The sequence below is a fragment of the Gordionus sp. m RMFG-2023 genome, chromosome 4, assembly GCF_954871325.1.
Source record: "Gordionus sp. m RMFG-2023 chromosome 4, tfGorSpeb1-WG-v2, whole genome shotgun sequence".
NCBI classification, from domain to species: domain Eukaryota; kingdom Metazoa; phylum Nematomorpha; class Gordioida; order Chordodea; family Parachordodidae; genus Gordionus; species Gordionus sp. m RMFG-2023.
Window position 1 is genome coordinate 26,420,311 of NC_088778.1, and position 23,026 is coordinate 26,443,336.

General features: G+C 25.6%; 2 protein-coding genes across 3 annotated transcripts; one reads left to right on the forward strand and one right to left on the reverse strand.

Moving 5' to 3' along the window:
• The first annotated feature begins 328 nt into the window (after nt 1-328).
• On the forward strand, nt 329-1,675 carry LOC135929047 (small ribosomal subunit protein RACK1-like). The gene is made up of 7 exons (XM_065465539.1): nt 329-502; nt 542-713; nt 758-905; nt 944-1,039; nt 1,085-1,195; nt 1,247-1,387; nt 1,434-1,675. Exons 1-7 carry the CDS (start codon nt 385-387, stop codon nt 1,608-1,610), a joined length of 963 nt encoding a protein of 320 aa, XP_065321611.1. The 5' UTR covers nt 329-384; the 3' UTR covers nt 1,611-1,675.
• A 6-nt stretch (nt 1,676-1,681) lies between these two features.
• Nucleotides 1,682-18,622, reverse strand: LOC135929046 (biotin carboxylase-like). Of its 2 annotated transcripts, none has more exons than XM_065465537.1 (15): nt 18,443-18,622; nt 18,305-18,400; nt 18,140-18,261; nt 16,121-16,268; nt 14,943-15,064; nt 14,554-14,665; nt 14,259-14,340; nt 13,843-13,970; nt 12,179-12,368; nt 7,028-7,137; nt 6,462-6,690; nt 5,719-5,799; nt 5,457-5,653; nt 5,127-5,315; nt 1,682-1,828 (listed from the first exon to the last, which is right to left on the reverse strand). In XM_065465537.1, the coding sequence occupies exons 1-15, from the start codon at nt 18,572-18,574 to the stop codon at nt 1,730-1,732; spliced, it is 2,037 nt and encodes a 678-aa protein (XP_065321609.1). In that variant the 5' UTR covers nt 18,575-18,622; the 3' UTR covers nt 1,682-1,729. The 2 variants fall into 2 exon arrangements, with proteins under 2 accessions (XP_065321609.1, XP_065321610.1); XM_065465538.1 differs by having other exon boundaries at nt 1,727-1,817.
• Between the last annotated feature and the right edge of the window lie 4,404 nt (nt 18,623-23,026).

Sequence of the window (23,026 nt, forward strand, 5' to 3'; positions counted from 1 at the left end):
ACAGAACATATATTATAACTGCCCCCCCCTCTTACCCACATAAAATTTTAATTTTGCTATTATTTGACAATACTTTAATTTAATTAGTAAGCAATATATTAAAAATGAATAATCTTTAAATTACTAAGTGATATATTATAATGTTCATATTATTTTATAAGATAATATTAACAGTTGATTTATTCGTTAATAACATCTAAATATGTAATATTTCATCTCTAACGTTTACTTATCTTTAGTATTTTAAAATATTACTTAAATATTAAAGATATTTATATTTAGACATTTAAAATTCTAATAATAAGATTTACTAACCGAGTTTATTTGGTGAAAATATTTTAAATGAAAATCAGCTTTGAAATCGTGATTTCCACTTTGTAAATCATGGCTCAATCCACTACTAAAATATCATTGAAAGGCAAGTTAATAGGACATAATGGCTGGGTTACTCAAATTGCGACAAACGCTATGTACCCTGATGTTATCGTTTCATCATCTAGAGGTAAAATAAAAAACTTTCAACAAAGTAAACTTATTTTAGATAAAACGCTGATAACATGGAAGCTAACGAGGGATGATCAACAATATGGATATCCACATAGATCATTGCACGGGCATAATTACTTTGTTTCTGATGTTGTTTTATCCACAGATGGTCAATTTGCCATATCTGGATCATGGGATAAGACGCTTAGATTATGGGACCTTGATTCGTAATTAATACATTCTCATTTAAATAAAATGATCCTTTATGTAGTGGTGTTACAACTAAACGATTTGAAGGACATACAAAAGATGTCTTAAGTGTTGCATTTTCATGTGACAATCGTCAAATAATATCAGGCTCTAGAGATCATACAATAAAATTATGGAATATCTTAGGTGCCTGCAAATATACAATTCAGGTTTTTTATTGTAAACATAAAAATAATCCTTTTTTTAGGATGAATGTCATAGTGATTGGGTATCTTGTGTAAGATTTTCACCATGTGCAGCCAATCCTGTTATAGTTTCAGCTGGCTGGGACAAAGTTGTTAAGGTTTTTAAATTTATTAAAGCCATTTTTATTAAGTTTATATTAAAGGTTTGGAATTTATCAAATTGTAAATTAAAAGTAAACCATCATGGGCACACTGGATATTTAAATACTGTGACTGTATCACCAGATGGGTCATTATGTGCCTCTGGAGGAAAAGTATTAAAATTATTTATATACTATTTATTTTAAATGTTTATTTCTCAAAAGGATGGTTTGGCAATGTTATGGGATCTTAATGATAATAAACACTCTTATACTTTGGATGCAAAGGATACTATAAATGCATTAGTATTTAGCCCTAATAGATATTGGCTATGTGCTGCAGCAGGTCCTAGTATTAAAATTTGGGTAAACATGATTTATTATTTAATATTACAAATAACTTATTTTAAAGGATCTTGAAGAAAAAAGATTGGAAGAAGATTTGAGACCTGAAGTTATATCATCTACCAAAACAGATAAACCTCAAAAAGCTCCTCACTGCATATCATTGGCCTGGTCTGCTGATGGTCAAACTTTATTTGCTGGGTACACTGATAATATTATTAGAGTGTGGCAAGTTCATGGATAGAGAATTAATATTATTTATCAATTCATTTTTATAGTGAATCAAAATACATGTTTTATATTATTTTTTTATTTAAATAAAATAATATCATAATAATGTGTAAATAGGAATATGATCTTTGATTAATTTAAACATATTAATAGTTTGTTCTTTTGTACTAAGTCACCTTGTTTGCAGTCTATTTTGGAGATTGTTCCTTCATTTGAGGACCTAATAATATACTAAATATATGGAAATTTTATATGAGCATATATTAATGCTATCATAAAAAAGACTAATTAATCTATTTTTTAATCTCAACTAGTTTATAAATATTGGCTTTTAAGTTTTAAAAATGATTTGGAAGGTTTCATAGTGAGCATAGTGTTGCTAAACGGCTCATTTTGAGCCGATTTTTAAAAATGGCTAACTTAATATTTTATCCAGAAAAATATTAAGTAAGTCTGAATATTCTGCTCATAGAAGGAGCAAAGGTCTAGATATATATTATTAAAATCTCGAAGCTTAGGCAATATTTTTCTGGCTAAAATATTGAGTTAGCCTTTTTTAAAACGGGTCAAAACGAGCCGTTTAACAACACCAGATCAGCAGGGCCTGGTTGACATTGTAATTCTACCTACCAAGAAGGGTTTAACTCTTTGGCGGAATTTTTTTTGAGCTTAGCCCAAAAATATTTTTTAAACCTGAATTTTTGCTCTATGCCACCTAGCAAGACCTATAATTTTTAATATATTAAATATAATCACTATTGTCCTCGAGAAATTCTTTAAATTTTATTGTGAGGACCTTATATATTTTTTTAAATAGCCTTATTTTTAAATTTTGTGCCCACGCCTGACTGTTAATTTGAAGTGCTCTAATTTAAATTTATTTCTAAAATTTTGGCCTCTCTTAGGTTTGCAGAGATGCATGTTGGCCAATACTCATGGTATCAATTAGCATCCACTGATACTTTAAATATTATTCAATACCCAGAACCAGAAGATAAAACTTATAAAAAGTGTTAATAGATAAATTTGTTAATTATCATTCAGTGACCTTTTCAACAGCAATATATTAAAAATTTTGGATTTGACATATTTCAAAAATAAAATTTTGGTCTTTATATTTTATAAAATAAATTTCGTGAATATTGGATTAGAAAAAATAGGTAAATGTAGGGCTTTAACAATTATAAAAACTTGTAACTTTCATAAATCATAGTATTTAATCAAATGTCTTGAATTTGATTCCAATTTAGATTATTTTAGTATATAAAACAAAATTGGGATATATTCTGCCAATTTTTTACTTGCAATTTATCAAAAAATCTTATTGCCATTGGTTATAGGTAAATTCCATGACAAATCAACAAAAAAAATATTTTTAGCCCTACTCCCTCATTAGTCTCTGTCGAAAAAATGGGGCATTTTGGGCGAAATGCTCTCCCTTTAATTTTAAATATCTTTGGATATAATTGACTTAGAAGCGTCACTTAAATTTCTTTATATAGCCCAATGATAGACCTTTAAAGTTAAACAATGTTAATTATTAAAAAATATTAAATAAACCGGAAATTACTAAAAAACAAATCGGCATTTTTTCTCATGTTATATAGATATAGGATTAATATAAGCAAATTTCCAATTGGGCCGATTATAATTTTAGGAGATATGGCATTTTAATCATTAGTCTATTGCAAATGTTCTAAATAAATATTTGATATTAATCAATAATTGTAATATAAGTCAAAAGCTATCAAATATTTCATGTTTAATATTTAAAAGAAGTTATTTATAATCTAAGGGGGAAATTTTTTCGGAGGGGGGGGGGGAAGGGGGTTAGGTTAATTTATATGATAAGTTGAATTTTCATAAAAATAATTAAAAAATACAAATCAATTTTTGATTATAATTTATGAAAGGTAAAATTTAATTTTTATATAATGAAAATGGTTTAACTTTAAGTTAATTTTCCCTAAGTGGCATAAAAATATGAAACTTCTGATTCCGGGAATAAGTTTGATCTTTTGAACAAGATATTTTTTCATATTTATCAAGTTTTACATGCGCGAAATTAATTCCAGTGATATTTTGCTTTATAAAAATTAAATGCATCTAAGGTGTTTAATATTTGATTCTCATATGGACGCTGAAGGTAGCTCTTTCTCAACCCTTTGGTAATGCTTGCCATGGGTTATTACGAAAAAATGTCATTCCGTTTGAGCCATCAATTTCACAATGGCTTAGATTATGAATTTTATATATTGATTACTACACGATCAGAAAAAAAATATTTGATTTTAAGAAAACCAATCATTTTAGTTTAAAAAAAATGTCTTAAATTTGCAAAAAGTTGACTTATAATATAAGTTTGCTTAAAATTATAAAATTTTCTTTGATTGGTTCTCTCTTTTAACCTTTTTTAATCGGAATTATGAAATTTTGATAATATTTGGATTGGATAATGCACCCTTTTCCTTGACCAATTTTTTTCCTATCCTTGCTATGGATTCAGTCGTAGAAAATTCTTGTTTTTAAGGTCTAAGAATTTGGTAAAACAGTCAATATCTGAATTTTTTCATTTTCTGAAAGTGTTGTTTTAAATTTATTTTTCAATTGCTAAAAGATTTCACAATCATCGTTAATATTAAAATTATCTTTTGAAAAATTTTTATTTTTTTCTTAGTTATAAAAATATATATAAACTCTTATAAAAATTGTAGAAAAATCTGAGGAGATCAGGTTGAAACTCATGTTGATTTATGGAATTCACCATATGCATGTTTTTCTAAAAAACCTTCACCCATAATATTTTATCGTTTAGTATTAATGATGTAAACATTTCTAAAAAAATCGAATGCGTTAAATATAATTAAATACCATATATTTTTTTAACACAATATATTAGCCAAAGTGAATAAAAAAATAAAAATTCTTATTAATAAATTTTTTGAATTTTTTAACCAGCCACTATTTTTGTCCTATAGTATAGGTTATTAATATGAATATTATTTATAGATTAGCTTAAGCATGTATGCTGTTATTTCATTATCATCATTTGATTCAAAATTCAGACAGATGAATTAACATTACCAATAAATACTTTAGAGTAACATCATATCTTCAGTAAACTAATTCTATCCATACTAAATGTAAAATATCTAAAAGTATATCAGTTTCAAAATCTTCACGTTCTAATTTAAAGAGATACTTGATTATAATATTTATTATTTTATATAATATAACTATAAGTATCCTGTTAATAAATTATATGGATTGTTGTATTTCATTATTAAATTATGATGAAAGTAAAATCATTAAATATTTTATACATAGATATAAAATAGTTAATATCTTTTCGAATTTATTTGTTTTTCAGTGTGATTATTTGAAATTTAGCTATATTTTTAGGTTTATATCAAGGATTTCATATTTTAATAGTTACCCACTATTTAAAGTATTAATTTTATAAATAATTTTGTAAATTTAATTACTCAATCCTACTTTCTTTCGAAATTAATGAATTCTGTATATTTACTTCCATTTTCATGGCTAATATGATTATAAGTGGTTGATTAGATTTTATCGTATCACCGACTTTCACCAAAATTTTATCAATTGTTCCAGTGATTGGAGCTACGTAATTAAGTCCTCTTATATTTGATTCATTCTTATCACTCACAAATCTATCATCGGTTTGAAGTATTCTGATTTCATGTTGAATGCCCTAATCAATTAAAATATTCAAGCTAAATTGATAATATCTAAGCAAATTTTTTTTATAAATATAAAAGTATTAAAATAAATAAATTCATTTTTAGTATTTGAGAGCCATTTTCTCAATAAAAAAAATATTTTTAAGCTATACCTTGGAATTTAAAATGACTATATCATCATCCTTTATAAATTTGATGAGTTGATTATTAGGGCCATCACTCCAGTTTAATTCGGATACTGACTTTGTATATAATATTTGGTCATCTACTTTAATCACTTTATCGAATATATCTCCTACCTTTATTAGGTATGTGTTATCTTTTAAGAATGTGATTCGAACTTTGTATTCTAAATACGAAAATCGAAAGGTACATTGCTAATTATTATTTATATTATAATATTAAATACAAAACCTGATCCACTATGTTGTAGATTCATATCTTTTTTATAATTTGTGTTTAACCGGAACCACTTGTATGTAGAAAATGGGTCACCTATTAATAGAATTTAAAAGGTGTTATTAATCAAGGTTCAAATGAACTGCAAAATAACTATAAACAAAACAAAAATTCAATTTTATATAAAAACATATATTATAGATTTTATTTCTATGGCCATTTCCAGACAAAACGTTTTAAAGCGGTTTTTAGTTAATGTTACCAGCATTTTTTTTTATTTCGAAAAAAATGTTAAATTCTAGAATTAATTTATTTTATATTATACTTTAAAAAAAAATTTCTGGTAACATTACCTAAAAACCGTTTTGAAAAAACGTTCTGTCTGGAAATGGTTCATAGCAAATGAATCTACAGATTATTAGATTTCATCTGCTAATTTTTGATATTTTAGTTTCAAAAAAATTATAAGTTACTTTTCATAGGGCGTTAAGGTTTAAGTTAATTTTAACCCCATTTTCCGACTATACTAAAATTTACATTAGTTTTTTAATTATTTAAATATTATTTTTCAATTAATTCCATTACACAAAATTTCAAAATCAACCATAAACTTAAGAAAAAATATAACCAATAGCAAAATTAAAGCTACATTTTTGAAAAGCAAAACAAATCCCCAAAATTAAAAATTTTGTTTCAAACTAGATCTCAAAATATTCTTTATTTTTTAGAGTTAAAATTAATAAATTAAATATATTAACATCTATGCTCTTTCCCGTTAATAACAGAAGAATCATTGCTCAAAATATGAGCCATTGAAGCTTGCGCTAAAATTTCACCGAGACCCTCTTTAGATATCGAGCCTAAAGTTTGCTTTAGAACGCGAGACTCCAATTTTATGAAATCGGTATTTAATTTCTGCTCGTAATTGATATGTGGATGAGCAAGTAGCGAATTCAGGAATGCTATGTTGTTTTTAACACCGCTTATCTAAATATATTTAATATTGATATAAATGTTTTAAAAGGGAAACTTAAGTAAGTGGTATAATAAATATCAGAGACACGTAGGCCAGGCCTAGTCCTTAATTTTTTAAAATATACCAGGGCTGGGCCTAAATTTTTTCTTTAAATACCTGGGCCGGGCTGTATAATTTAAAACCGAATATTTTAAATCGTCATTATTAGCTATAAAAATTAAAAATAAATGTAATATATTTTTAAAAATACAGGACGAGCCAAAAATTAAAAAAAAACCCTGGTCGGGTCTACAAATGGTACTTCTGCAGGTCTCTGATAAATATTATATTAATTTTATTGGCAAATACATATAGAGAGTTAAGAGCTTTTTTGAGCTTGAGCAAGGCGACGGGTCTATTAATACCCCAAACCATCAATTTAGCTATCATAGAGTCGTAATATATCGAAATTTCGTCTCCTAATTTTATTTTCAAAAAATAAATCATCAGTATGTGTTATAAAATAATAATATTGAAATTTTTTGTTAAAGTAAATTGTAATACAAACATGTCAGTATCCCTGTATCTTAGGATTCAGTGTAAAATAAATATGTTTTTCAATATTTTAACTACTAAATTTTTTTTTTTGAATTATTTATATTATATTACAAGTAAAAATAATATTTATTTAAAGTAATTTACCAGTAAAATATATTTTTATGCTATAATTGATTATATTTAAATTTTGATAATTATAAAAATATGATTAATATAAAATGTTTAATTTTTGAAAAATTGACCCAAATTTATTAGTTTTGTAAAATTATTTTATAATTCAATTATTTATTAAATAGTAATAAACGCTACCTAGCGGATTAAATATTATAAAATTTGATTTTTTTATTTTAATTATTTTTAATAATAAATAATTTAAGCCATCTAGTATTAACTTAAATGAAAGATTTAATTTTATTTATTACTGCTTTCTTATATGTGTCAAAAAAAGACGAAATTAAATAAAAATAGAAATAGAAATGACAAACTAGAAAACTAAATAAAAATAACTATCAAAATTGAGCAGACAATCCAAACTGTCAAAGATCTAAATATAGAAATAACTTATTCAAATTACAAACATCGCAAAGAAACGTAAGGTTTTTTTTATTAGCAATTTTTGTAAAAAAACAATTAATTATATTTTCATAAAAAAACATTTAATGATACGAAAATCTTTTTTCATCAAAAACGATGAAAAAAATCTAATTTGAAATGATTGACATTTCAAATATATAAAAATATATTATAATTTACGACAATATGATAAAAACAATTGCAATCATTAATTTAGATAGAGAAAGGAAAAATAATAACATCCTTTTATTTCTATCCTTACATATAGAAATGATAAATATTGAATTTTTTATTTATTTTTTTTTGAATTCAAAAATTACATAATTGAACATGTTATATAAAAAATTTTTTTAAAAAAGTATTAACTATTCGAGAATTATAGATTATTTTGGCAAATATCCATAAAGTCAATTATTAAATCTCATATATCCCTTTTTTTTTAAATAATTATAGTTGACTTACAAATCTGCATTGCATACGTTATTATGATTCTAAATAGGCTGTTTTTTTTATCAGAAAATATAAAATCAAAAAGGAAAATTATCACCAAGTATACTCTGGAGGAAAAAACTACGGTGGTAGCTCATAAATAGGCAAATAGATGATGTGAATTTTTATTTGTTTAAAATTTAATGTATAAATATAAATAGAAAGATGATATTAATTTTGAAGAAAGTTGTTTACATTTTTAGATATTACAAATTGATTAATTTTGTACTGGTACTTTTAATTTTTTTACTTCAATTTTTTTTTATAGTTTTAATTTTTTATACGTTTACTTTTATATATAATTATTTTCTTTATAAGTTTATAATATTTAATTTTCCAATGGTTTCAAAAACCTTCTCTTACATTTAAACTTCAAAATATAACAAAGAATACTCAACAATTTGATTTTAAAATATAATTCAATTTTATTTTTTTGTGTGTGTGTTTTAAATCTTTATTTTCGAATTCAATTTAAAAAAATTACAATAAGACAAAATTCTGATTATAAACTAAAAATATACATACCATATCTATAGAATATAAAATATATTTAAAAAAAAACTATTAAAAAATAAATAATTGGATAAGTTGGCGAGACTTAATGACCCCATTTGGATCGGCAAATTTCGATCGATAATCTTTGCCGCAAGTAGAAACCCTCCTTTAGATCACCTGTGATTAAACGTAACTGTTGATTGTTTTGAAAAATTTTTGGGCTTGAGGTTCAAATGAGACACAGGTTCCTGAAAATACTGGAAGGAACAATAGATTATTTAAGTGGTTATATTATGTAGTTTTGACAGAAAAATATCTGACAAAACGATCTACAGAAGTATAATCCCAAGCGAGTGGTAAACTTCCAGGAGACTAGGGGCTATCTATCGGACTTGGTGTTTGAATGTCAGGGCTGAGGCCAGAGAGCTCCAGCGTGGAAGGAATATTTGTGAATCTCAAGGTTCTATTGATGATCAAATGGATGGAATAGTTTCTAGATAATATGCCTTTAGGAAAAAGACTATGTAGAGGGTGGTGGCTCATGCTATGGAAGTGGGTGTCACAGAGGACATAAGATTTCGGTGTTACGATTTATAGCTTAATCGAAGACCGATAGCAATGCTAAGTTCTTTTTTGGTAAGTAACAAGTCTAAATTAGAATGAGTCGTGTTGTTGTCATTCTGTGTACACGGGATTAGGTTTAGATGAAGAAAAAGCGATGGAGATTCATTTGAACAGCTTTGAGTGTAAGTATTTGATGGAATGCTGTAATAACAAATTCCAGTTTTTTTGGTTTGTAGAATTTGGATATGAGCTGCTTGGAGCGTTTTTTCTCCAGGGGTCTAAAGCTTAGGTATGATGTGGATCGATAGTATTCAATAAAAATTATTTTAGAAAAAACAAGCAATATTCATTATTTTTAAAAAAAACTTTATAAAAAAGTAATCAACATCACATAATATTTACAACAAGCACACAAAGTTAAAGATATAAAATATTTTTTACCTCGAATATTTAATTTTTAAATAAAATTAATTAAAAAACAAAAAATATATAAATTTGATAATTATAGGATTTTAAATTGAATTTGAAAAATAAGATAAGATATTAAATTTTTTTTGAAAATATATAAAAAATTCGGCCCAGCCCGGGTTTTATATTTTCAGGCCCGGCCCGGATTATTTTTAAAAAAATTTTTAAGGTCCAGTTTGGGTTTAAAATTTATTTTACGACACTGGTTTAAAAAAAAATTTGGCCCAATAAAATAAGCCAATTTCGGTATTTCACAATTCGTTAGTAAGCTAATATGAAATCATTTAATATCGAATAACTTATAAAATTATCTTTATTCTAAAATGAAGAATATTTTTCACTAGGCTGCGTCCTAAATGATTCGAAGAAACCCTCAAAATTTATAAACTTCCGTAAATTAATAAAATTATATAATATGTCCGAAATTTCCATTATTTTTTTACAAAAAAAACGAAGAGAACAAAAAAAATAAAGAAAAAAAAAATAAAGAAAAAACAAAAAAAGACGCAAAAAAACGAGAATAAAATACCCAAAATAGCATACTTTAATATTATACTAGTTTTTTTCATAAATTACCCAAATAAATTAATTTTGGAATCTTTTTTATTCAAATTTATTAATTTCTATCATTTTTTATAAAAAAATAAATTTTTGTAAATAACGAAAAATGATTTAGAACACTATTTTATTTTTACATTAAAAATATGTTATTTTTTTATTCAAAATTTATAAAATTATTTATTTATATTTTTTAGATTTAAGACACAGCCTTAATTAATAACAAAGAAAAAGGCTAAACATTTGTGTTCAGTTTTGGTGAAATGTATTATATTTTGTAATGTATGTTGTATGTTCGATGGGACTCAAAATAAAAATTATAAAGATAAGTCTCCAAAATTAATAACTATTTTATATAGAGTATATAAGGAAAAATTAAAATGATGGGGTTGGTTATATTGTAAGATACTTTCAAATAATTTATAAAATTTAATAATCCATATAAAATAGTTGAATTTTGTTAATCTATTTAATAATTGTTTAAATGGTGAACTATTTCATTCTTTCTTATAGTTTATGTAATTTTTGATTAAAAATAGAAATGATAAATTGGTCTCCTAAATTAATAAATATTTTATTTACTTAGTATACTATAATAAGTATATAAGGACAAACTAAAATTGTGTGATTTGACTAAAATTTATTGTAATTAGTGAATAATTAACAATTTTTACTTTTTTTTTATTAACTAGTTACATTTTCTAACGAGAGATAAATGGTTATTTGAATATGAAAATTATATTTAAAATATTCGCCGGCTTGGATTTGTAATAAAAATTAATTTTTCTCCAATTTAATTCGTTTGTCCAGGCATACTAAACTAATTTGGTACCTATATTTACGTCCGATAAAATAGCCTTTTCTAAATACTATGTTTAAATTTTACAGGTAGAAGATTTCACAAAAATAAATGTTGTTTAAAATCAAATTAAGATTACATGTTTATCCCCTTTTAAATTGTTTTAATTTTTTTTTTAAATTAAAATTTTAACGACATTTAATTCTTTTATTGTATTAATTGAATAAAAACTATAATAACGAACTTTCTAAAATTGGTTATTTATTTTTAGTGTTGTTAAAGTCTACTTCTTCCGGACCAAATTAGTTAATTTGGTGGACTAATTTCGTGTATTTGCTTATAATTTTATTTCTATTATATTTATTTTTATTTTTTTAAATTTTTTAATTTGTTTATTTTTAGTGCCTGGTTGACACCAAATCTAATATTTTGTATATTTTTTACGACTAATTTAATGGCTAAAGTTCTGTAGCAAATCTTTCGACTATAAAAATTTAGTCGATTAACAACACTATTAATGTTAAAAGGCATTTTGAACATTATCCACTTTTTGTCAAAAATGACATTTTTTTTACTTAAACCAACTTTTTATAAATACCAATCTATTTACATTAAAAAATCCGAAATATTTATAAAATAATTGAAATTAAGTCGATACAAGGTTATGCATCCTATTGAAAACAATAGAAACTTTATTTTTTTAAAATGATCATTACAAAAAGTGGAGATAGAATATTCTAATTCTCAGACGACGATTAATTAAAAAATTCATAGCTAATTTCGAGGATAAGGAGGATACGTGATTTATCCGCTGCCTGATAAAAATGGCAATGTCAGTTGTCATCAGAGCCCTCTAACATCTTAAGGGAATTCTCTTAGTAAGGATACATAATAAGTCCATATTTTATATTTTTCAGCGCCATCGGCCTTAGTGGGATCTGGTCTGCATAGCTAGAATTTTCAAGTAACTGACATGACATTATATATAGTATATATATAATTGAAATACAAAAAACCTTGAACGACTCCACTATCCATGCGCACATTTTTATCGAGCTCATCTCTATCGAAGACGAAGCGATTCAAAGGACCGGGTGAGGGCATAAAATCTTGATCAGGATCCTCGGCGCAAATTCTCAACTCTATGGCATGCCCATCACTCTTTATCTGTGATTGGGATAATGGTAACTTTTGTCCAGATGCTACCTTATTATAATTTACAGAATTCTTTTTTAGTTTTTATATGTAATCTGAAACGAGAGAAAAAATGGCAAATATTTATTTCCACGTTCTTTCACAATTAAAATAATTTTTGATAAGTTTTAAATTTTATTTGAGAAATTTAAAAAAAACAGGGCCCTGAAGCGTTATCTATAAAGGCTCCGGTTAAGGTTAGTCGCTTAAATGTGAAAAGGTTCGGTTCGGTTAAGGGTTCAGGAAAAATTTTATAAAAATATTTTTAATTTATCAGTAAAAATAATGTGTTCCGAACAATATTTTAATCAAATGAAATTTGATATTTGTAAATTGTTAATGCATATTTTAGTTAAAACCACTAAATATGTAGCTACACAAATATTAGATGAAAAATATTTTATCCTACTTTTAATTATTATTTATATTTTAAATATACAAGCAAAATAAAAACTCCATAGGAAAAGTCTTAAAATACAATTTATATATTCGAAAAAAAAAACGGTTTATTTATATAGGTTCGGGTTCGATTTTTTCTTTTGGTAATTTGACAAAAGGGTTCGGTTAGGGTTTACAAAATTATAAAAATGTATTTCGGTCTTCTCCGATGTTAACAGATTACTCATTTTAAGGCGGTTATCTAAACCGTAGCTAAAGTATTAATTGGTGTTAAAGCCAGAATATTATAATTTTATTTTATTTTAAATTTGAATATCTTTAAAAAATAGGTTAAAAATTCGGTTTCCCCGTTTTTCAAAATTAATGGATTTTGTAACTCCGATTCCTGATGCGAATCGCCTAAAAATTAGATTAATTATTTTTGTTTTGATTTATATTTCCGCTTATCTCTTACCTAAAAGAGAAAATGTATCCTTATTGAATTCGATTTTTAAAAGAACACAAACTTCAATATATAAATTATTAATTTAAAAAGTTATTACATATTTTTTTTAAAAAAAAAGAAAAAACTTTCCTTCTATTTTACTTGATTCCAAGTGCTAAACACTTTCCTCATATTTTATAAAAATTAGCTTAGCGAATAGAGTTAATAAAAAAATTCAATTTTCAATGTAACCCGCCTATAGAAAATAAAGGAAATAATATTTTTTGTGTCTTACTGATCTAATAAAAGTTATAAGAAGGGATCCTATTTAGTGTTGCTAAACGGCTTGCTTAACCCAATATTTTAACCAAAAATATTACGCAAGCCCGGAGATTTTATTCATAGATGGAAGAAAAGTTTGGACATGTTTTAACGAAATCTTGAGGCTTGCACAACATTTTTTGACTTAATGGGTTAGCCGTATTACAAAACTAATCCCACTATTAGATTTTTTTTATTCCGAGTTCCTTAAGAGTTTTTTTTTACTACCGTTTTAAGTTCTCGTTAGTTCAATTTTCTTTTAAAGAAGATCCTCGATGGAAACCTTATATAATATGAACAATTTTATCGGGTTTCTAATATCGACCAAATTTTATATTATACTCTTAATTGCCATTCGACTAAATCCAATCCGGTGATCATCTCCGTTATCCCGTGCTCAACTTGCAACCGCGTATTCATTTCCATGAAATAAAATTTACCACTTTTGTCTATCATAAATTCTACCGTTCCTAATTATTAAAAAAAAATTTTTTTTTAATTCTAAAGCACAATTAAATGGCTGCCCATCTTTTTCCAAAATGTTAAAGTGACAGGCACCTAGACAAGACAAGTTTATTTCCTCTGGCACGAGGTTCGTATATATGAGAGTTAACAGTGGAATGGATTAGGATAGGATCCGTAACTTTAAAAAAGATGTCAGTTATAGAAGCCGCTATTTTAAATTTACAGTTACTACATCCATTCAAATTACAATATATAAATTTTAAAAAAAAATTTAATAATGGACGACTTTTTACCAGCTCCGCAATAATTAACGGCCCTCGCGGCTTGCAGCGCGTATTCGTAAAGTTGATTTCTTTTATCCGGGGGTAAGAAACTCTTTTTTTAAAATTATTTATAGAAAAATATTTATATATTACAAAATTGCTTAAAACTACCCTAAATCTGTCTAAAATCTTATATTTTTAATTAAAATTAAGATATAGGATAATTTTGCAATACAAGATTATTTAATAAAGTCTCAATTTTAAAAAAAGGAGAGATTTCCTCTTAATATTCGTTAAAAATTAATTAAGGTATAATTATTCTCACTGCAGGACTTTCTTCCAGTATTTTCTGGTGCCTTCTCTGTATGCTACAATCTCTCTCGAATAAAGTCACGAGATTCCCAAAGTTATCTCCGAAAACTTGAATTTCAATATGCCTTTATTATTATTTATTTTTTTTTAAAAAAGAAATGAAATTTAGGCAAATAATAATCATAAAAAGGTTTACGTATTTTATTTTAATATCATCTGTCCATTCTATAAGGTGAGACTAAACTGTGTAAACCTTGTTTATTTTTTTTTCTAGGCAGCTTAGGAAGACCTGTTTCATGTTAAAGTGATGATTTCATAACTTAAAACAATAATTTATGAACTAATAAAGTAAATAATTAACATAGTTTAAATATAATTTTATTTAATTTTTTTGTTAAAAACTTGGGTTCTTGTATGAATTTCTCGACCATAATTTTTTCGTTCCCGAAAGCCTTCTGAGCCTCGTTTCGAACACTATCCAGATTGGATTGAAATTCCTGTTCGCTCATACAAATTCTGATGCCCTTTTTTAAAAAATTTTTTTTGTCAATTATTTAAATTGTTATGAAATCGAGTAAATCTAGCTGAAAGAAAGAAAGAGTCAGATCCGAGACCTAGGTTCCCGTTCTAAATCGCTAAAACAAAAATCGCTAAAAATTGGGAACATGGCTTATATCTCCTAGAAAATTTTTAAAATAAATTTGAAATTAATATTAATAGATACTAGGGGATTAAATACTTGTATTTAAATTGAAAATTTAAAAAAAATCGTTAAAATGGAAGAAATATCATCCAAAATCCCAGTTTTGGGAATCAAATTGGGAATTTGGATGATATTTCTTCCATTTTAACGATTTTTTTTAAATTTTCAATTTAAATACAAGTATTTAATCCCCTAGTATCTATTAATATTAATTTCAAATTTATTTTAAAAATTTTCTATGAGATATAAGCCATGTTTTCAATTTTTAGCGATTTTTGTTTTCGCGATTTAGAACCTATCCCGAGACCTAGCCCTTTTTTCCGGCTCGAGTCTGGAGCTTTAAATCGGTTCAGGGGAAAACGATTTAGCAAATACTGTTAATAGAATGAATGTTATCCCTTTTTTGAAAAAATACCAGAGACCTGCAGAGATACCATCGGCATGACCCGGCCAGATAAAATATTATATTTATTTTTAATTTCTATATTTATTAATGGCGATTTAAAATATTTGACCCGGCCCGGGTATTCTTAAAAAAAATATTCTTTAACCTGGCCGGGTATTTTAAAAAAAAAATTTTTAGGCTCGGTTCGGAGGTCTCTAAAAAATACCATCCTTTTGAGTTATGAAATTTTTTCTTTATTCCTTAAAAAATATAGTATACTCGCTTATGTAAACATAAATTTATAAAAAAAATATTGTCAAATTTATAAATTATTTAAGGTGGCTATGTGCTTACTTCACTTTAAATACGATCATGAGCTGCTTTGTTGCATTGGTAAACATAATTTAACAAAAATAAAATAGAATTTTGAGATTCCTTCCTTCTCTCTCTTTCTTTCAAGAGATTTAAAAATTTATTATTATATCTACAAACTTTTCCACCACCCCCATAATCCGCTTTTAACAAGACGGGAAATCCTATTGTCTTTGCCTCCTGGAGGAGAATCGAATCTGATTGATTTTCACCGAAATAACCAGGAATTATTGGAACACCCACTTTTTGCATCAGTCTTTTGGATATGCTATGATATAATAGACATATATTTTGTGGCAATTTTTTTTCTTAAAAAATATAATAAATACAATAAATAATATTCAATAGTCCGATATTTTGATTAGGTAAGGCGATCTGGCTCTAAAACGTTCCGTCATTAAAGGGTACGCCCGATTTTACCACTATCCGATATTAAATTGATATCGGGTGATAACCGATCTGATATCATTTCTGAAATTTCTTTCTAAGAGGTTGTATTTTGGGGAAATGGCCTTTTATAACATCTAGACTGACCCATTCATTCTGTTTATCAATACAACACAGCTAGTGGCACGCCATTTTGGCTTCCGGTATAAACAATTGAAATGAAAATTGCAAAAAAAAAATTTTTTTAAATCCATATAACAATAATAAAAAAATTATATGGGGAACCAAAATGGCGTAACCAGCTGATTGGTATTCAACAATGCTTTAGAATGCTTTTTAATGATGGATAGTCAGGGTAAGTAGTATATGTCATTGATCTAGGATAGGATTTGTTATCAAATACAAATAAAGACTAGTCAAAGAGTTGTTATAATAGATATGATGCATTTATAATTTTTTTAAAAATAAAGAATTCCAGCCAAATAAAATATTAGGTGACATCTGAACCTCGAAATTTGGCCTAAAAGATGGCAAAAACGTTCTCCCTTCATGATTTTTTGAACTCTATCGAAATAATAATATTATATCGTTTTTATTGTTTAAGTGAATGTCGATTTTTATTCCTTATTACTAGTTCATAAAGAAAAAGACTTACTTTAGAACATTTTTTTTTGGTGGAATAAAATTTGCAGGTTATTAAGAATGTGAAGACTTATTTGATAGTTTGAAAAAAAAAATTCTTTTAAAAAGTTATTAAAATTGAATTATCTTTTTAAAGAAGAAAGATTTTTTTATTCATAAAAATAAATCACAAAATATTTAATTATAAAAAAATTTATACAAAAAAGGATTTGGGATTTTTAGGTATTTTTTCCTATCATCATATAATAAATTAAAAGTATTTATTTCTGCTGCGAATATTAGGAATGATTGTTATAAAATATAAATTAATAATCATATACAATAATATTTTTGAAAAATATTTAGCCGCATCTAGATTTTTGGGGATGGGGAGGGAGTTGCCTATTTACAATGCGTATGTGTGCAATGTACCTTATTATAATTAAATTATTTTCCCTTTCCCTATACATTTTATAATTATATTCTATCTTTGTGGTTTAATAATGAATAAATATTATCTGCATAAAAAAATAAAGGATAGAGATGGCTATATCTTGTCCTGTGAATTTGGTTCTAAAAATAGGCCCATCAATGGCTCCTAAGCTTGCCCATGGTCTGGTGGCAATTTTTTTTAGATCAGGCTGAGCTCAGACTGTTGTGGCTCAATATAAAAAACCAGAAATCTCAAACTAAAAAAAATTTATTTTATTCTCAATTTTAATATTAAGCAATAAATTTAAATATTTGGCAGTAACTGTGATACTTTAATGATGTTTGTCTATATTATTCTATTTATTACAAAATATGATATAAAAATGAATAGTAATAATTTCCCTACTCCTTATTTCTTTTAACTTTTCTTTTTTTAAAGATTATAATTATGATATTCACATAAAGTAAAAAAAGTATATTTTATTAATCATGCTACCATTGTCCAATTGCAGGCAGAGCTGATGGGCCAGCCTTAAGGGACTCTAGGAAATATTTTTTTTTAAATTTTATTAGATATAAGTAAAATGGATAATTGTATCAACTCTAAAAATATGCATATAATATAACCTAGAATAAAAATTAATTTGCAAATATTTTTTTTATCAATTACAAAAAATTTATTAAGATGTTAAGAAATACCTTTTGACTCCCATATCATGAATAGCTTTGTGTGTTGGGCCAACAAAAATTATACCATTTTTTTCACATTTTTCAGAAAAAGAAAAATTTTCAGATAAAAATCCATAACCAGGATGAATGGCCTTATATATATTTAAATAAATCGGTTTAAGTATTTTTAATTACATCCACATGATTTTCAGTGGCTAAACTAATTAATTTATCTTGACACAAATAACTTTGTTGAGCAGGAGATGGGCCAATCAAAAATGATTCATCACACTAAGACAAAATATTATATTTATATGTAAGAACATAATTTGCCTCTTTAACATGCAGGGAATTTCTATCTTGTTCACTATATACTCCTAAACATTTAATTCCTAGCAGTTTTGCACTTTTTATAATCCGACAACATATTTCCCCTCTATTTGCAATTAATAAACTTTTTATCATTCAAGTTTAAAAAAAAATTAAATCGCGACGATCATATGAAAAAACAGCTGTTTTTACTCTCCTAGTTTATGAAGGTATGATATATATATCCAAAATCCTATATGTAAACCGGTCGGAATATATCAACAATAAATAAAGTGGCAACATTATTTGATATTTGTCTTTTATAAATCAAGCAGGTTAAACCATTTTACTTTGAAGACTTACGTAGTTTACTTTTTGTGAAAAAACTTGTCACTTAAATTTTAGTATGAGAAAAGACTCAAAACTTGCCATTTACTCACAATAGAAATAAAAAACTCATATGATTTAAATAAAATTTGAAGAATTACTGTTAGAGCAATAAAAGAATTTAAATTTTTTAAAATTACATTTTCATAAATGGTTATAAAATGTTTAAAAATTGAGATAACTTATTATTTCTGATTTAAAATTTTTCTTGATTTTTCATTTTTTGAAAGATATTGTAAAACTAATATTAACTAAAAAAAATTTGATTTATTAAAAGAGATTAACGATGAATATCAAAAGTACACTTTGTAAATAAACCTGAATTAATTGAATTATAATAGGCTGTTTTAGCTAGTATTGTTAAAAAGCCCGATTCGGGTCTTTTAAAAAAGGCCCGATTAAGAGTATAACAAAATAACATTATATAAGCTTAAAGATTTTGCATATAGCTGACAGAAATGTATGGACATCTATATGCCAAATCTCGATGCTTACATAATATTAGTTTAGCTAAAATCTTATTCGGGCCGTTGACGACCCAAATCGGGCTTTTTAACAACACGCTTTTGCTCTGCGTCGGATCAACATTTAACCTAAGAGTTAAGCCAAAAAAATCAAAAGAAAACTCGAATTTTAGCCAATAAATTCCGAGGTCAATTCCTATTTTTCTTGTCTAAACCTCAATGTTAAGATAGATTATGGTCACATATATAGGTTGAAGCTTAAATTTTTTGTGTATTATTTAAAAAAATAGGCATCAATCTAAAATTGAAGTTAAGTTATTACTTAGTTGTGTTGTAGAAAACTTCGATAATATTATTTGTCTCGAGATTTTACATTTAATGGCAAGAAGTATTTATTTTCTTTTGACTAGATCTCGAGACGCATGTAATATTTTTTTGGCTAAAATCTTGATTCGACAGTTTTTTTTAAAAAAAGGCAAATCGAGACAACATTAAAAGTCAGCTAGTCGATATCTAATAAACTAATCCAAAAATTTTAACAAATATCAAAACAAACATTTAGTGTTCTTTGTAAAATATGCCAATTATCTTAAATGGTGTTGCTAAACGGTTCGATTAGAGTCAATTTTTTTTTAAATTCTTGAAATTAATATTTTAGTCAAAGAAAAAATACTGCATACGTCTCGAGATTTCGCTAAAGGACGAATCTTTGCTCCACCTATGAGAAATTTCTTTAAGCTTAAAGTATTTTTATGGATAAAATTTAACAACACTAATCATAAGTTAATGTATTTGGTTGCCTATAATGAATAAGCGAAGGAAAAATTATAATAAACTAGAGATTGAAAAAAATTTTGATTCCTTAATTATAATTCATAATATATATAATGTTTTAATAGTTTAGCATATTTGCGAAAATGATTCATAGATGTGGTTCATAGAGGTTTTTTTTTTATTTTGAAAGATCTGACATTTTACCAGCCGTGAATTTTAGACAATCTCGTTATTTTTTGTATATTTTTAATTTTTATATTTAAAATCGGATAAAATAATTAACATTTAAAACGTGACAAAGTTGTCTTTTATTTATCGAGTAGGCTCTACACATTTTGAAATGAGATTCCGGTAATAAGGTTCTATGAAAATAAAAAGGACCCACACTATAAATGAGTCATATTTTAGAGATTTCCTTAAAACTCAGATTAGACGAAATTTGAATTTTATAAATGTTTATAGTATATTTTGGTAAACCCGGATTTGGCGGGGTCGGGTTCAAAAATACAATTTTTTAAATCCGAGATAAGGCAGGATTTAAAATTTTGACATCTGCAGATATCTAATAGTAAATACAAGCTAAGCCTTTAGAAATGATGATATATTTTGATTTAATTGTGTAGAGTAATTTTTTTTTAATATCCTCACTGTGTCTAAAATATCAAAAAAATTAAATTACCCAAATTTCGAAACATTAATGACAATAAATAAATAATCTCTTAGTATATAAATAAAAACATGTTCAAAATTCTGCTATTTTTTACGTAAATTTCCAAAATTTAACAAACGATTTCATTAAAATTTTGTAACTTTTCGAATTAAAATAATAATAGATGTTGAACATAGCCATAAGTAATCGATTAATAATTATGTCATAATTATTTTTTTAAAAAAAATTTAAAAAAATTAAAATGTCATTAAAATAAATTAAATATAAGTGTTTTGAGTTTGACAAATCATTAAAAATCATAATTCAATTCTTATAAAATAAAAGCTTAATTATTGTGAATATGAATAAAAATAAATGTATAATTATTTTTAAGATAGTCTAAACATTAAATTCTCTCTAAATAGTCCTAAATACTCAATAAATGTTCAAATAATAACGCAAGGGGAGCATAATTTAATTGCTCGGAAAAGGTTTATAATTTTAAGTAGAACGCGACCTTTATAAGCGTAACGGAGGTCAGAGACCTTCATGGGGTTTTGATTTTTTGGTTGCCCAGCCCCATCCCAGAATAAAAATAAAATTTAAAAGCCCGGCCCAAATTTAATATTAAAAGAAATTTCCAAGACTAATCCAAGCTCGATAAGTTTCAGAAATTTTGCCCAATCCTAATCCCATCAAATCATTTTATATATAATTATGCAGAAATAATACTAATGGAAATATAATATTTTATTTAATAATTAAATAATATATAATATTAATAACAATCTTATAAACAAAATTTCAATGTAATTTGAAATTATCATTAAATAATAAAATATCAATAATTTCGCTGTTCAAATTTGTCATTCGCTGTTCAATAACCCTTCCAATAGTGCTGAAATGGAGCTCACTGGATGCATTTGATACCGGAATAGAACGAATTTTTTTGTCTAATCTTGCTAATTTAGGTATAAAAAATGCTTCTTACCCCAATCTTCAAATTATAGCGGTACCTAAAGTTAATTTCATCCAAAACATAACTTAAGATTTAAATTTATTTTATATTCAATAAAAGTAAACAATATTTCAGTCTTTCAGTGTATATAAGCAACCATTTTACTTGCAATACTGAAATTTATTATTATTAGTAGAAGAAAATTGTCAACTGTGGACAATAAAGATGACGACTTCGAAAGAAGCTGAGCTTACTAACAAAAGTAGAAATTTCTAATGTGTAACTGAGAAATAATATTAATGAAATTCTAGTGATTTTGTTATATTTGTCCTAAATATTCTTAAAATAAGCTAAATTTAAATATTATTTTAGGCTAATCTATCGCTAAATCAAATGAAAAATGGAACATGAAATTCGAAGTCCGGATACTCCCCTACACTTGATTCTTTTAAAAAAAATAAACTAACTTGCTGCATTCCACTGCCCTGCCCCATACAATATTTTTTATAATTGTATACCATGAACCTGACCACACCGCGTTGTGTTTTGATCATATAGATAAATATCATCAAAGGAATTTTACAGGGATGCAAAATCTACCTAAATGGCTGAGGCAAGGATTACCATGGAAAGACGATAACCTATAGAAGTCACCAGAGTTGTTAAAGTATCTAGATACAAGTATCTTGATATAAAAATGTGGTATCTGTATCTAGATAGATTTTTGATTAAAGTATCTGTATCTGTATCTAGATATGAGGTATCTGTATCTAGATACTTTTTAAGATACATTTTGATATAATTTAACGCTTTTTTATATTATATATAAAAATAATTGAGTGTAAAATTTATTTTATTTCATATGAGCATATAAATTAATATTAATATATATATTAAAAAATTATATATATATGTAAAATATTAAAATTTATATATAAAAAAGAATATATAAATATTAATTAAATATTATGTCCGAATTATCACTAACAAGCAAATTCTGATATTACAATCCATCTCAAGGGATTTGCCATTTTTAAATGCAATGGAATCGGTATTTTATTTTATTTTATTTTATTCTATTATATTAATTTTTAAGATTAATATTGATGACGAAAATGACGACATTCCATGGCCAATTTATAGACCATATTTTAAAATAATATCTCAAAATAAAGAAAACAAATCTCTGTTAGTAAAATGTTTGCCATGCCCAAAAAATATGAAAATTTCAGTTAGCATTACCTCAACTTGCAACATTGTAAAACATTTAAGGGTATAGATACTAAATAAATGTATACAATTTAAATTTTAAGAGAAAACATCAAACACTCTTAATCCAAATAAAAAGGGGAAGGAGAAAAAATCTATTAAAGAAA

Coding starts and splice junctions, on each gene's coding strand:
- LOC135929047 (XM_065465539.1), top strand. CDS start 385: ATGGCTCAATCCACTACTAAAATATCATTGAAAGGCAAGTTAATAGGA. Junction 714..757: donor AGATTATGGGACCTTGATTC/GTAATTAATACA, acceptor TCCTTTATGTAG/TGGTGTTACAACTAAACGAT. Junction 906..943: donor CCTGCAAATATACAATTCAG/GTTTTTTATTGT, acceptor TCCTTTTTTTAG/GATGAATGTCATAGTGATTG.
- LOC135929046 (XM_065465537.1), bottom strand. CDS start 18,574: ATGATAAAAAGTTTATTAATTGCAAATAGAGGGGAAATATGTTGTCGG. Junction 15,065..16,120: donor ATTATGGGGGTGGTGGAAAA/GTTTGTAGATAT, acceptor TTTTTAAAAAAG/GGCATCAGAATTTGTATGAG. Junction 7,138..12,178: donor GGATAGTGGAGTCGTTCAAG/GTTTTTTGTATT, acceptor AAATAAAATTAG/GAGACGAAATTTCGATATAT.